Source organism: Trichechus manatus, unplaced genomic scaffold (assembly GCF_000243295.1).
Source record: "Trichechus manatus latirostris isolate Lorelei unplaced genomic scaffold, TriManLat1.0 scaffold00268, whole genome shotgun sequence".
In the NCBI taxonomy this organism is placed as follows: Eukaryota; Metazoa; Chordata; class Mammalia; order Sirenia; family Trichechidae; genus Trichechus; species Trichechus manatus.
Genome location: NW_004444204.1, coordinates 9,956 through 25,061, shown reverse-complemented (window position 1 = coordinate 25,061; position 15,106 = coordinate 9,956). Strand labels below are relative to the sequence as shown.

The 15,106-nt window shown below is 51.7% G+C and overlaps 2 protein-coding genes across 6 annotated transcripts; both read left to right on the top strand.

The window, feature by feature from the left end:
- Window positions 1-1,793: 1,793 nt before the first annotated feature.
- Window positions 1,794-5,234, top strand: IL25 (interleukin 25). Its single transcript, XM_023724918.1, has 3 exons — window positions 1,794-1,802; window positions 1,914-2,254; window positions 4,412-5,234. Exons 1-3 carry the CDS (start codon window positions 1,794-1,796, stop codon window positions 4,665-4,667), a joined length of 606 nt encoding a protein of 201 aa, XP_023580686.1. The 3' UTR covers window positions 4,668-5,234.
- Window positions 5,235-6,020: 786 nt separating this feature from the next.
- On the top strand, window positions 6,021-14,818 carry CMTM5 (CKLF like MARVEL transmembrane domain containing 5). Of its 5 annotated transcripts, none has more exons than XR_002822884.1 (6): window positions 6,021-6,258; window positions 7,277-7,429; window positions 7,982-8,074; window positions 8,273-8,357; window positions 11,309-11,389; window positions 14,141-14,194. XR_002822884.1 is itself a non-coding variant. In XM_023724907.1 (6 exons), exons 1-6 carry the CDS (start codon window positions 6,127-6,129, stop codon window positions 14,165-14,167), a joined length of 585 nt encoding a protein of 194 aa, XP_023580675.1. In that variant the 5' UTR covers window positions 6,021-6,126; the 3' UTR covers window positions 14,168-14,818. The 5 variants fall into 5 exon arrangements, 4 of the variants coding, with proteins under 4 accessions (XP_023580675.1, XP_023580677.1, XP_004389995.2 ...); XM_023724907.1 differs by having other exon boundaries at window positions 11,295-11,389; window positions 14,141-14,818; XM_023724909.1 differs by lacking the exon at window positions 7,277-7,429 and having other exon boundaries at window positions 11,295-11,389; window positions 14,141-14,818.
- The last annotated feature ends 288 nt before the right edge of the window (window positions 14,819-15,106 follow it).

Below are 15,106 nucleotides of genomic sequence, written 5' to 3'. Positions count from 1 at the left end.
CCCGTTCTGTCTCTTCCTAACTTTGGGTAGGTTACTAAATTTCTTTGGGTCTCAATTTCCTCATCTGTAACATGAGGATAATAGTTCTCATCTCATGTTTTATTGTAAGGATTAAATGAGATGATGCATGTACAGGGCTTAGCACCATGCCTGATACACGCAGGTGCACAAGAGCTAAGGCCAGCAGTATATGGACGGGAGAGATGTCTGGGATCACAAGAACCAGAGGGTGGGGAATGGGAATGGGGTGATGATATTCCTGGCCTCATTGCTCTTCCTAAGTGTTCCTGCTCTCCCAGCCACTACCTGGTTCCTCTAAGGCCACCTCACCACACAGTTCCAGGCCCCCAAGACTTACTGCTTCTCCCACTTCTCCAGAGAGCTCCCTGACCCCATCACTCCTCTGCTTTGGGACTTCTTTATCTTAAAGCATTTGAAAGGATTCCTCCTCACTGCAATTTAAGTTATTCCTGGTTCTCTTTGTTTATTTTCTGAGTCCTTAGTTACCAGAGGAGTATTTTCTAAGGGAAAGCACATGCAAATCAGGAAACATCATGTCTGTGTATGAGTGTGTTGGGGTGGCAGAGTTGTGGGTGTTGGGGATGAGGAGGGTCAATGGCAAGGATGGATAGAATAGACCTGGAAGGCCTATTCTCAGCCTTCTCTCAGCACAGTGCCTCCCAAGCTGGGTGGACCCTGGCAGATCTGTATCTTTGGGGTCGAGCTCAGCTCTGAGCCTATCTGGAGCACACGTACTTCTTCCTGGCCAACAGTGGCCCGTGGAGCTGGGAGGGCTGAAGCTGAGTGGGCTGACCCCATGATCGAGAGCAGCTGCTACCCCTACCATGCCCCTTGTCCCCAAGGCCCTGCTAGTGGGGGTGTGGCAGGCTGGTCCCTGGAGCTGGGACCTCCTATTGGGTCTAAGGTTGAGGCTGTTTCCATGCCTTCTCTTCCTTGCTTCACCTTCTCATTTGAATAATGGGAATAGTCACCCACAGCTTCTTCCGTCAGACCCTGTGCAACCAGCCAAAAAACTGACTGGGTCAGGGCTTCCTAGCAATCCTGTGAGGTTAGGCCTGTATCTCTATTCTAGGGGAAAGGGTCAGCAAAAGTGTGGGGATGGGAGTGACCACTGCAGAGGGCAAAGGGAAGTTAGGGGGCAGGTAATGAACAATGGGAGAGAAGTCATAGATGATGGGGGCCATAGAACTTGGGGCTATCAAAGATGAGGAAGGGGCCAGAGAACAAAAAGGATAGGAGTCAAAGGAGATAGAGGGAAAAGGAAGTGTTCACAAAGGTGAGTGATTAGGAGGAGGACCGAGAAAAAGGGGATGGTGGAAACAAGACCTGGGGTGGGAGCAGCAGAGATCATGGAAATGAGGCCTCTTGGAGAGAGGTGAGATGACATTCTCTACTTTTGAGTGCCAAGCCAACCAGGGAGATTCACGAAGGCACAGACTAGCAGGACACCACTGCTTTGAGTCCATGCCTGGAAAAGGGCAGAGAAAAGTTTACCCAATAGGCTATCAGGCTTATTATAAAGTTCATCACAACTTCCATGAGCAGAACACTTTAAGCAGCTTTTGGAAACACTTTCAGGTTTTTTTGGTTTTGTTTTGTTTTTTAATCTCAGGGTACTCCCTCCAAAAGGTAGTGGAAATAAATTTGAATAACCAAAACAGGTTTGCTCAAAATAAAACCAGGATGCTTAAAATTGCTCCAGTCAGCCTGATTCCACAAGGCCCTGCCTGCCAGCAACTGAACACCTAGTGGCTGAGTGAGCAGCAGTCGGCATGTACAAGGTGAGTGTAGAGAGGGCTGGCAGAGGACATCGCTGAGCAGGGAAGGAGCAGAGATGTTGCTGAGGGTGGAGGTAGGCCAGGCTCCCGGGGCTGGGAGCTGGGTGGAGCTAGAAACCAGGATCTCAAGGAGCAGCTGGGGGAGTGGTTGAGAGGGAGGAGGGACCCAAATCATGTGAGAGTAGTTTTCTCCTTGGCCTTTTCCTACAGGTGGTTGCAGTCCTGGCAACGGTCATGGGAACCCACACCTTCAGTTTGAGGCTCCACAAGGACAGATCCCACTGGCCCAGCTGCTGCTCCAGCAAAGGACAGGACTTCTCTGAGGAGTGGCTGAAGTGGAACCCTGTGGTGGTGAATTCTCCGGAGACTGCCAGCCTCATCCGCTATGCAGAATCTTGCCGGGCCAGTGAGGACGGACCCCTTAACAGCAGGGCCATTTCCCCCTGGAGATATGAGTGAGTCTGCAGTCTACATTCTGAATGTTTGTATGTCTTGCTCCCCTCTGTGTACCAGTCAAGGCGTATGTGAGGGCCAAGGGGCATCCCACTCATGTCCAGCCTGTTCTTGTGTGCTGTTGAGTCGATTCTGACTTATAGTGACCCAATGTGACAGAGTAGAACTGCCCCATATGGTTTCCTAGGCTGTAATCTTTATGGGAGCAGATCACCAGGTCTTTTCTCCTGGAGCAGCTGGTGGGTTCCAATCACTGACCTTTTGGTTAGTAGCCAAGTGCTTAACCATTGTGCCACCAAAGCTCCTTAAGTCCAGCCTGCCTTCCCCTTTTTATCTCTGAGAGGCCGTAAAGGCTTAGGCATTAGACAAGGCCAGGATTTGAGTCCTAACTCTGACTCTTATTGGGTGACCACAGGCCAGTTACTCAAGGTTCCAAAGCTCAGTGCTTTTCATCTGTAAAATGGGGATAACACTCTACAGGTTAATGTGCAAATCAAATGAGTTAATGTGTGTAAAGGTCTGTACTTAGTACAGGAGATGCTAGTTTTCTCCTTTGTTTCTTCTTTTCCTATCCCTACAGTAGCCATGTTTTTCTAATTAAAATATCAGGGAATAATGGTAGGACATAGACACAAAGCATCCCAACACCAAATGCTCCCGCCCTGGGCCATGAACAGGCTATATGTATACTAAGATAGTGAAACCCTAAGCCCTTGTGGGCAGCTGGATGGCTGGTTATCTTTGGTCATGAGCAGTGTTGTTCTTTCCCTCAGCATGTCACACAAATATAGTAATTCTCTCTCTATTTGTTCCATGATGTGAAAAATATTGGGAAGCACTGAAATAGGTACAAAGAAGCAAAATATTAGAAAGTAGGGCCTTAGGGATCCCAAACATATTTTTTGTTCTGCCTTGTGTCCTTACCTGGTGTTTGAGTTCCCACTCCCTATAAATCCAGTTCTGGCTTAACCTTGGTTTTGGGGATGGATGAAGTTTAGTGCAGTAGACAGCAGTTTAGTTTTAATTGAGACTAGGTCCAGGGTGGAGACTCTAGGCCACTATGCTTTGGAGCAGTCTTAGAAGGCAGGCTAGATCCTGGGCCAAATCCGATGGTGTGGGATCCCCTTAGGGGATGACTGACCCAGCTGGGGTCTAGACCCCGCTTTAGAAGGTTGTAAAGCCCTGATAACCACTTGGCTGGCCTTTCCCAAAGTGTATCCTGTGCAACACTAGTTCCACAAGCTGCTCCTCAGAAAAAAGTGACAGTGTCAGGTATGTTTGGGAAAGGCTGCTCCAGCTCCTACCTCTGGAAGTTTCATAATGCCCTCAGCACTTTGAAGGCTGCAAGAAGTCTGCAGAAAAGAAACTATTAAACTCAATGTTTCCCCAACTTATTTGGCCACAGAACCCTTTTATTTTATTTTATTTTTTTGCAGGGTACTTATTAGGTAACCAGCTTTGGGAACTGCTGCACTAGATAAGCCCCAGTTCGCCAGGGCTTGTCGGTTTGGGAATGGTCCTACAACCTAGGGGCTGTTTCCTGCTAGGATGCTAGAGTCCCAGACCTTTGGAACACCTACTTTTTAGTAGTTTTCAAATCTGTCTTTGACCATGAAATCCTTTTAAAATAAGTAAATAAGTCTAACCACACACTTTGACATGTGCTTATAATATATGCATAGACAGTGTCTGGAAGGATAAACAGGAAACTTTTGATAGTGGCTCCCTCTGGTGAGTGGAACTGGTGGGGAGAAAGACTGTTAGTCTTCACTTTATACTCTTGTACTTAGATTAAAAAAAACAAACAAACTGAAAAAGTAATAACAATTACAAAAAGAAGCCTCATTCCAAAGCCCAGTGTATGTACACTGAAGCAGAGGTAGTCTGCTGGAGGCTCAGCTTCTCCTGCTTCCTCAGAGTCTCTGGGTCAGCTGGAAACCACTCTCTAGTCCCTTACCCTCATTTGCAGTTAGGGAAAATAAGTCCCAAAGACGAGGGGGGTGATTTTTTCAGAGTCAGGCAAGTTGGTGCCAGAACTGGGACTAGAAGCCAGGCCGCCTGCCCACCGCACTGTTTCCTTCCTCTGGCATTCCCACTCCGCCTGCCCTCCCCCGCTCACCCCTCCTCCCTCCAGGGCCTGATGAGTGCCAACCCCACAGGTTAGACAGAGACTTGGACCGGCTCCCCCAGGACCTGTACCACGCCCGCTGCCTGTGCCCACACTGTGTCAGCCTACAGACAGGCTCCCACATGGACCCCCTGGGCAACTCCGAGCTGCTCTACCACAACCAGACCGTCTTCTATCGGCGGCGGTGCCGCGGTGAGCAAGGTGCCCATGATGGCTACTGCCTGGAGAGAAGGCTCTACCGCGTCTCCTTGGCGTGTGTGTGTGTGCGGCCCCGTGTAATGGCCTAGTGGTGCCCGCCTGAGACTAATCCCTTGTTAGGAAAGCTGGCACCTGGAAAGCTGTGGGCAGCATAACCCACTGCCACCGGGCTGGCTGCCCAAATGCTCAGCCCCTCCAAAGCACCACCTCCATGGAGCAGCAGGATCCTGGGACAGGATGGAGGGCTTCTGGGGAGAAACCTGCACTCTTGCACTTTGGAGAGGACAGAAATGTAGAGTGAAGTGAAGGGGACAGCTGCTGCTTATGGCTCCTGGAAGCTGGTGTCCTGGCACTATCCTCTCGGAAAGGTTTTCAAAGCTCTACCTGTTTCTCCAGGCCACTGCTCTTATCCTGCCATCCCCAGCTGCCCCGGTACAGCACAGGCACTTTCTTGATATTTTCCCCTTTGCCAATGGAGAGCCCCTTGTTTCACTTCTTTGTTGGTTGGATCGTTCATTCATTCATTCGTTCACTCATCCATTCATTCATCAAATACTCTGTGAGCATCTACTTTGTGCGTATCAGTGTGTAGTTACTAGTCTTTTGACATGGATGATTCTGAGGAGGAGGCTGCTATTGAGCACGGAGAGACTTATCCAAATAAATAATCTGTATTTAAAAATGGCCTAATTTGTCTTTGGCATCTCTGGTCTCTGAACATCTTGTGGTCCCCAGCCTGGTCCCTTCTCCTCCGCATCAGCCTCACCTACTGCCCACCCTGCCAACTCCCTCTGCCTTCCAGAGTTCCCACTGCGCCCTCCCATTCTTTCCCCTCTCTAGCTCCCTGGCTCACCCGGAGCACCAGGGTGGGGCTCAGACCTCCCACCCGGCATGCTGGATAGACAAAGGCCCATTGAGGCACAGCAGCAGGCACATAGCGCCCCCTTGTCCCCCAACAATCCGCCTTTGTCCTCTGGTCCTGGCTGCTACCGCTCGGTCCTGGGAGGGGGGAAATGCTGCCTGGGCAAGACTCCAGCTTCCACCCTCCCTAAAAGGAAAAGGGAGAAAGGAGGAGCCAAGGAAGAGGGTCAGGGTTAGGGGAGGGGGACACAACTTCTTTAGACTTAGGTCCTTGAAGGGCACCCAGTCCCGCCCCTGTTTCTCCGCTCACCTCCCAGCTCCTCTCATTTTCTCCGTAGACCCCTTCCTCTCCCCCTTCCCCCCTTCTGCAGTCTGGGTAGGCTCTGAGTAAGGGGAGGGGTTAGTCACTCCTCCCCTCCTCTCCCCTCCTCTCCCCTCCCCGCATGCCCCCGTGTCTTATAGGGGCTGGTGCAGGCACCCGCGGGGGCACTCTGGGCAGCTGGGCGAGGGCCCATCTAGGCAGCCTCCCTGGCAGCCGCCTTGGTCTGGGCCCTGAGGTCAGGCTTCCTCTACAACTTTCAGGTTTCTTGGACCTTCCTGCTTCTGTCTGCTTCCTCATCCTGCCAGGTTTCAGTTTCCCTTCCAGGCTGCTGGTGGTGGTGTGGGGGGCTGTGCCTGGTGGGTCCCATGGAGATGCTTGGTGCTCGGGACCGCCTGGACTGGCCCCCCGAGGAGGGGACGGCTGCAGGGCTCCAGGCCTTCGCTGTGGACAAGAACTTCCTCTCCTCCCTCAGAGGCATCCTACTGGAAACCGAGCTGGTAACAGCTGCCTCCTGACCTGGCGCCTCATCTCTCCTCTTCCCCCTCCCCAATTCAGCCCTGCACTGGGCCTCTCCCAGGCTCACCCCTCACAGCCCCCCTTCTCAGGCTTTCTGGACCTCCTCTTGCCCCCATCTTCCCTTCTCTCACCTCCTACTCTGCCTTCTTGCTGCCTCCCCAGCTGGAGGCAGCTGCAGCAGGTCTTAGTTGCAGCAGGAAGGATTGAAGTTAGACATAAGGACTGCTATTTGGGACTTCCAGGGAGTGTGAGACAGAGTTGGAACGGGGAAATGCTGGCTTGTCTTTCCCAGGCTCTAAGAGGGCTACTTCTTGGCACATCCAAGAAGTTCAGCTATCAAAAGGGGCAGACTTCCTGCAGCCCCACTTTATCTGTTGTCTGCTCCCCATGAAAACTATTCTTAGAAAAGCCTCTTTCCCTGGTCACTGAGCAAGGTCTTATGGAAACTTGAGTCCTCTGCATATATGGCATCCTACATTGCCAGAGCCGAGGAACTGCCAGAGTACACCATGGCCTTCTAAGCCTTGTCTCAGCATGGAGCCAAGGGCTCTGGTCCTTGTTAGAGGTGTTTTAGGATATGGGAGTGGGGAGAGCATTATGCGGATGGGGATGCTGCCTGGGGCCCAGGGTTGCTGTGGGCATAACTCCAGGGGCTGATGTTCACATTGAACTCTGCCTTCCAGAGGGACACCACTGTCATGGATTACCATATGAATGGTGCCCCCTGGAGTTGTGCAGCTTGGCCCTGTAGTGCTGGGGCTGCTGGGATCCCTGGGCAGGGGGTAGCCTGTGTGGGCAGAGGTGGGAGGCTGGAGACTACCTTCAATGGTAATGGTGGCTCCTGCCACCAGGGGTGGGGAGACCTGCCAGAGCTCTGCTTTCTCTCCAAGAATGGGTGGAGGGGTGCCAACCCAGGGGATCTCCTGAGGAGACGAAAGCAAAGATGTGGCTTGTGAGCTGTGTGCCTTCCTGGCAAGCTGCATACGCTTGGTCCTGCAGGCCCTGACCTTTATCATCTTTATCTGCTTCACCGCCTCCATTTCCACCTACATGGCCGCGGCGCTGCTCGAGTTTTTCATCACGCTCGCCTTCCTCTTCCTCTATGCCACCCAGTACTACCAGCGCTTCGATCGGGTTAACTGGCCCTGTCTGGTGAGGAATCCTGCTGCCCTAACCCCATTCTGGTCCCTTCCTTCTCCTCTCCCAGCCTGCCCCCTTGTCCTTTACCCTGGCAGTATGGGGCCCAGTCCCCGCCCCAGCTGTGCTTCACCCCATGTTGTGCCCTGAACTCAAAAACTGCCTTGACCCACACTGATTTCACAGTTACAAGGGTCACTGACTGTGAGGGTACGCACATCCCTTAGATCTTCTCTCCCACTCACAGAGGTCCAGCCGCAGCCCCAGCCCAGACCTGCCCTGCCCCTCCCCACCTACAGGGCCTGACTCGGGGGCTCCAGCCACTGTGCCTCAGTCCTACCCCAGGTCCCTGGCTCCATGGGTAGCTCAGGGTTCATCTGCATCCCTTCCCTGGGTAGCAGTGTGAGCTCTCTTTTGAAACTGCTTTATATAGTGTTCAGAGGTATCCCCATGTAGGGATTAAGAGTGCCTGAAGGTCAGGCTGCTCACTAGTGTAGAAAAACCTCAGGGTGAATGCCCCCCTGCCCTCTGACCCTCCTTTTGACCCTGCACCCCAACCCCTCATAGGACTTCCTCCGCTGTGTCAGTGCTATCGTCATCTTCCTGGTGATCTCCATCGCTGCTGTGACCTCCCGGGATGGAGCTGCCATTGCTGCTTTTGTGAGTCCAGCCCTACAGGGCTCTCCAGCCCCCCAGGACCTCTGGCTGATGGTTGCACACTTTCTGTGCCTCCCCCACAAGCTAAAACCGGTGCCCAGGGTTCTGGCTCTCACCTGGCCTCATATCATCCATCCTCTCCCCCCTAATTCCACGGCCTGATGGCCTTGGTTTATGCCATTCCTGCTCCTATTCTCACAGGTTTTTGGCATCATCCTGGTTTCTGTCTTTGCCTATGATATCTTCAAGATCTACCAGACTGAGATGGCACCCAGGGCTACCGAGGGTGAGTGCCTGTGCCCCGGGGAAAGGAGATGCCCTTCCCCAAGCTACCCCATCCTGACATTCCTTCCCCTGCTTGGCTCCATCTTCACAGGGGACCAGCAGTGACCCCCGGGACTACCTGGCTCCCAAGGCCCAGCCAGACAAAGGGGACAGTAGCACCCAGACATGCTTCCTTTGGCTTCCTTAGCCCCCCTGCCCACTGTCCCCCAGCCCACGCCTACAGAGATGGAGCCTGGCCTAAGAAGCCACCGGGGACTTGTCAGTGGAGCCTGGTGCTCTGGGATCTGGCTACTGATGAGGCTCTTGACAGGCGAGAGGTGTTACAGAGGGAGGCAGGGAGGGGGTGAAGAGGAAGCTGTGTGCCCAAGTCATTCCCAAATTAAAAGATTCAAATCCTACTGGTGAGTCTTTTTCTTCCCCAGAAATCAGGCAGATGAGGGATGCCAAGGTTTGTTCATGGAAATACTGTCTGGAGCAGGTCATGGTCCCTCTCTGAGACCCGGTCTGAGCAATGAGGAGGTGGGGGGCTAGACCAAAGAATGCTGAAGATATCCTGCAACACAAAACTTTTGTGCCATGAGTCTCTGTGTGTGAGGCCACTCTGTGGTGTGCTGGTGGCTGGAGACCTGGTGTTCTGTGTCTGAGAAGGCACATGCCACAACTGCACACACAGGTTAGTGGATTTGAGGTGAGGTGCTCCCCTGGGGTGTGTGTAGATCTCCCCCTCGTCGTGTGGGGAAGACTAAACCTGCAGACCGCAGGTGAGAGGTCAGCCCGTGGCATCAAACCAGGTCAGAGATCCCCAAAATGCTGGCGCTGGAAGAGCCCTTAGATATCTGGTTCAATGCCCTCATTCCAGTTAGGGGACATGACCTCCTTATTTGTAATAGAGCAATGGCTAGAATCCACCTCTCCTGACACCGAGACAGATGTTCTGGATACTGTACTGAGCCCCCTTATAGCTCATAAAAAATGGTCCAGCCTCATCCCCAGCTCCTTCCACCACAGACCCACCTTGCCAGCTTGCTAGCTCCTCAGCAAACATTTCCTGAGCATCTCTTGTGTGTAGACCCTGTGCTGGGCACCAGGGATTCCAAGGTGACACGCAGGCCTATCCTTGAGAGCTCACAGACAGACCATCATTGATGTGTAAAGGATAATCACAGTTGCCCATGATGAATGTCATGGGAGAACTCCGCTGAGAGGGAGCTCAGAGCAGGTACCTGCTGCAGCCTGGGTATCAGCCCTGCCCATCCCATGACAGCTCAGTGCAGCCCAGGACACCCCTCCCAGCCCTGGACTGCCCAGCATGGTCTAGCTCAGTAACTTCATCCAAGCTGACATGCCAGCCCCTCTCTCTGGTACTTGTTTGTTCTCACCCTGAAATGCCCTTCCTTGTTCCCTGATACTCCTTCCCAATGCAAGCCCTGCTTGGACCCTGGGACTCTGATATTGATGGTCTGCTCCCCTCTTGGTCTAACTTTCCATCTCCCACTCCGTTCCCCTTTGCTTGTGTCCTGGCTTCTCATCAGAGCTGGCAGTCTCTCCAGGGCTAGGACCAGATGGCTCTTGTGTTTCTCTGGTCTCTGTGCACAGTTCTCAGGGCTTCATTCATGGTCTATTGTTAAGACTAGTTGACTGACCCAGCCTCAGTAGGGATAGAAATGGCTTGGCTAGGGGCATCTGGGAGATGGGGTGGCCAGGTGAGGGATGAGAATGTTGTCAGCGGAGCCTGGCCTCGAAGACCATCTGAGGGGTGGAGATGGAGCAGAATGTGGTCTGACCCAGCCATGTCCACTTAGCAGCCATGTGACCTGGTCCAGACCATCCCTGCTAGGACCTCAGAATGAGTGGCAGTGTGAGTTTGGGGGTGGGCACACCTAAGGCCCCTGTACTTGTTGGGCTATGTGTGAGACAAGCAGTGCCCAGCCTTGGTCCATGCTGTACGTTGGTTCTGGCTTAGCATCAGCTGGCCCAGAGTTTCAGGATGTCCTCATGGTGGGGCTCTGACCCACAGAGCCTAGGATGACTGGGAGAGGGGCTCCCTGTGAGTTAGTACCAAAGAACTGATTAGAGTGGAACCTGTCTCATCCCCCTTCCCTGCACCCCCATGCCTAGTCAGCTCTGAGCCTCTCCTGGTGTCAATGGGACATTCATTTTGGAGGGAACAGGGTGTGGGTAGGTGGAGGTTGACTTCAGCTTCAGCACCCAAATTCTGTCTTCCAGCATTAGAGTTGGCTTACCCTTCTGGTGCCTTTGCACCAGAAAATTTGAAATTTCTCCCCCTTCCTCCCTTATATGGTTGACTGAGCAGAACTGGGGTTCATGGCCATCTCGCCTCAGGCAGACACCTCACTTCTCTGGCCCTTGGTGTCCTCCTCTGCAGATGTGAGATGCCTTGGCTCTTGTAGCTCTGATACAGGGGCTGGGGCCACCCTCCTCCCAGCCCTCCTGCTCCAGGATGGACAGTTGGAGGGAAGGACAGAGGGGCTCAGGCAGAGTCTGCACTCATGTTTATTATAGATTAGTGACGACGAGGTTCCTGAGATGGCTTCACTCCTCATTGTGCATTTTTTGCTGAGAAAGAAATAAGAGGTGTGAGGAAGCAGCTGGCAGGAGGGAGGAGGGTGTGAGGAGGAAGCCCTAGAGCTTTCAAGGGCCTAAGGGAGTTCCCCTGAGAGGGAGCAGTTAGGACATCAGGGATTGGGGGGTCACATGTCAGCGGTCCTTGTGGTTTAGGGGCTTGGGACTGGGACTCTCTGCGGAGGATCCAGTCTATAGAGGATCTCAGATTATAGGTGCCGTGAAACCCTCAGGGCTGTCCAAATACAGGGTGAGGAGTGTCTACTCTGAGGAGTACTCATGTCGGGGGGCATGCTGGTATGGGGGCGACAAGCCAAACCCGGGGGAGGGGCCCACCTTGGCGCTGATGTCACAGCTCTTGGCCCGCAGCTTGTTGACCTGGGACTCAGCGATATCTGCCCGCTCCTCTGCCTCATCCAGCTCGTGCTGCACCTTGCGGAACTTGGAAAGGTTGGTGTTGGCCTGTTCCTCCTGTGGGGATAGGGTGGAGGGATGAGGTGAGAGGGCTGTGGGGGGATTCCCAGCCTCCTAGCCTGGCTCCCTGTCCCTGAGCAAGGGGCTCAGTGCTCTCACCCCTCACCTGTATCCCTACTGGTAGCCTGCTCTTGGCTTGGCTCCCTCTTCAGACTTTTCTAGCACTCATACTCCCTCATGGCCACCTACTGCCCAAGACAAATCCCATGCTGCCTGGTCTGGCCCCCCTCAGAATCCAGCTTCACTGTACGTATCCAACCGTGAGTCAGATAGACACTCCCCCACCCCAAGTATTCCTGCACAGGTATGCTCATTAATACCTCACATCAACTCTTTCTGCCTACCTAGAATGACTCCCCACTTCTCTATGCCTAGTCAGGCCCCCTTCCAGGCCCAATCCCAAAGCCTCCTTCCCAGGAAGTCTCCCTGTCTCCTTTCCTTCCTTCAGCAGTGGCTGCCTCCCATGTTCTGGCATTAGTGTCTACATTGCCTTCTCTTGGACTTATAGGTGTATGGATTATAAACTCTTTGTTGGCAGGGGCTAGGTCTGAGACAGCATTGATTTTGTTAACTCATAGTGCCTGACAAAGCGCTGAGCACATGGGACATGAATATCAAATGTTTGAGAGTTAAGGTAAACAACAAACACTTTGTCCAGGCCCCATGCTGTGGCAGACACTCATTGATGCTCAAATATAGTAGGTGTGTTGATGAAAGAATAGAGAAAACAATGAACCCGCTGCCTCCTCAGCCTGGCGCTTGTAGGCCTTGACCTTCAGCTGCAGCTTGTCCACCAGATCTTGTAGCCGAAGCACGTTCTTCTTGTCCTCCTCCATCTAGGAGAGGGATAAGGGGGGAAGAGAAGCCAGTTTTTGGGGAGAAGCAAATGCAATCACCTTTCATCCCCTCATCTTCTCCCCTTGCCTTAGCTGCCTCTCTTTCCAATATCCTAGCCCAAAGAGCTGGTAGGGAAGTTTCCATCTCTGACTCCACTTGTAGGACAAAGGGGCAAGGTAAGGTTCTTAGGGATCTAAAAAGCAATGAGGGCTATGGTTCTAAAGCTGGAAGGAGTGGGTGAGTGGGGCTCACAACTAAACAAAAATTCCCTGATGTGATAATATGAAGTATTAGGTCTGTTCTAGCTCCAACTTGGAGGATAAGGGTAGCAACATAAATGCTCTTGGCCAGTGGTTCCAGGGTGGTAAGGGTAATAATGAGGAACACAGAAAGAAGAGGGTATTATCATAGCCCAGAGTCTCATTCTAATAAATTGTACTGGGCCAAAATTCAGGCACCAGGGTCACTGACTCTGCTGTCACTTATCATTCCTGTCTCCGTATCATTTTATGTTCTGTTTCCTCTACTCGGATGCCATTCCCATTTTTGTCCATAATGCATCAGTGGTTCTACATCAGTATCTTGTTCTTGTGCCTCTGGTATCCATCTGCCAAATGGATCAATACTGTGTGTCCCCACTGTCTTTCCTTCCCACTTCCCAGGCACACTGTGAAAAATAACAGAGCAAAGGCAAAAGCTCTGAGTTATGGAGAGGTGTTAGAACATTCTTGGGACTTCTTTCTCTAAGGCCTTGCTATTTGTTGTAAAAATTCCATGGACAATCTCTGAGCTTTTTTTCATCCTCAACTCTTATCCCTAAAGTGCCAGATGATGTCCCCCCCTTTCAGGCCGGTGGAAGGTGGAACGTTTCATTGGATTACTCTGAAGCCTCGCTGGTAACATTTCAAGTTATTTAAAAACCTGGGGCAATGTTGGTTAAAAGAGCCTTCAGGAAATAGATTTTCCATTTGCTAGAAAATTCATGGACTCAAGCCAAATGACTCCACAGAATGTGAAAGAAAATTAATATAAAGACAGTTCTTAAGGAGCAAGTGCCAGTAGGGTTGGGTGGCATTCCTAGAAGGGGGTTGGAGTTTCCTTCTCCAGAACATGGTCTGTGTGTGGGCCAGGAGATGGTGCTAGAAAAGACATTCTCACTGTCTACTCCTGATTGGGCCCTGATCCAGAGCACCTGCCCTGCCCGCACCTGATAGGTCAGCTCCTTGATGCGGCATTCACTCTTCCTCATGCCCTTGACTGACTCAACATTGCACTTCTGCTCAGCCTCCAGCTCGTTCTCCAGCTCCCGCACCCGGGCCTCCAGCTTCTGCAGCTGCTTCTTGCCGCCCTTGAGGGCGATTTGCTCGGCTTCGTCCAGTCGGTGCTGCAGGTCCTTAATAGTCTGCTCCATGTTCTTCTTCATGTGCTCCAGGTGGGCGCTTGTGTCCTGCTCCTTCTTCAGCTCTTCTGCCATCATAGCAGCCTGTGGGCCAGGAAGGAGGGGTAATTGAACACAGGCTGCAGGGCCTCTTCTCCTTCAAGGACCATCTCTTTCCCCTCCTGGTGTTTGCTCCCTAAGGCCCTCAAACCCATACTACAGAGTCAAGTTGGATCCAGGGCCCTTGTCTGTCTTTCTGGGAGACAGGAAGGTGAGCAGCCACTCACATCTGTGAAGGCCTTCTTGGCCTTCTCCTCAGCATTCCTGCACTCCTGTACTGCTTCCTCCACTTCTGACTGGAGCTGGGTCAGATCTGACTCCATCTTCTTCTTCTGGTTGATGAGGCTGGTGTTCTAGATATGGGTAGAGAAAACTATTGAATATATGCTTTGTTACCTGATCCCACACCTTCATCCAGAGAGCATTAAAAAAAGTGGCTATTTTGTTTTTAGGCATTCCTGGATGGCGAGAATGGTTAAGCACTTGGTTGTTAACTGAAAGGTTGGTGGTTTGAGTTCATCCACAGGCACCTTGGAAGAAAGACCTGGTGAACTACTTCCCAAAAACCAGCCATTGAAAACCCTATGGAGCACAGTTCTACTCTGACACACAAGTTGGAATTGATTTGACAGCAACTGGTTTGGTTTGGTATTTCGTTTTTAACAACAAGCTATGCTTTTAGGATATTCTTTGTTTTGCACTTCTTTTCCTTTTTCTATGAAAATGGGTATGTTCTAGACATTGCAGCTAAAATGACTCAGCTTTGAAGAAAGATTCCAAACAGCAAAGTTCTACTCCTGAACTCTTTAGTAACACGTTTATATGGGAACTATTCCGAGGAAAATGGAAACAACTTTTTTTTACTAGGGCAATATTCTTGAAATGATTGTAGTTGTAGAAAGAATGTATGTTGGGTAAGGAAGAGGGGACCAGGTCAGTGGATGGTGTCATCCCACATATATGTGCTAGATTATGGAACAAAACTCCACAGGGTAGTGCAATAGTTGGTCACAAAAACCCATTGCAGAATATAATTGAAGGGACCATGGTCTCAGGGAACATCTAGCTCAACTGGCATAACACAGTTTATAAAGACAATGTTCTACATTCTACCTTGGTGAATAGCATCTGGGGTCTTAAAAGCCTGTGAGCAGCCATCTAAGATACTCCACTGGTCTCATCCCTTTGGGAGCAAGGGAGAATGAAGAGAACAGGATACAAAGAAAAGATTAGTCCAAAGGACTAATGGACCACAGCTACCAAGGCCTCCACCAGACTAAGTCCAGTATAGCTAGATGGTGCCCGGCTACCACCACTGACTGCTCTGAACAGGATCACAACAGAGGGTTCTGGACAGAGCTGGAGAAGGACGTAGAACAAAATTCTAACACACACAAAAAAGACCAGATTTACCAGCC

Coding starts and splice junctions, on each gene's coding strand:
- IL25 (XM_023724918.1), top strand. Junction 2,255..4,411: donor ATTTCCCCCTGGAGATATGA/GTGAGTCTGCAG, acceptor CCAACCCCACAG/GTTAGACAGAGACTTGGACC.
- CMTM5 (XM_023724907.1), top strand. CDS start 6,127: ATGGAGATGCTTGGTGCTCGGGACCGCCTGGACTGGCCCCCCGAGGAG. Junction 8,358..11,294: donor GGCACCCAGGGCTACCGAGG/GTGAGTGCCTGT, acceptor CTGATGTCACAG/CTCTTGGCCCGCAGCTTGTT. Junction 11,390..14,140: donor ACCTTGCGGAACTTGGAAAG/GTTGGTGTTGGC, acceptor TTTTGTTTTTAG/GCATTCCTGGATGGCGAGAA.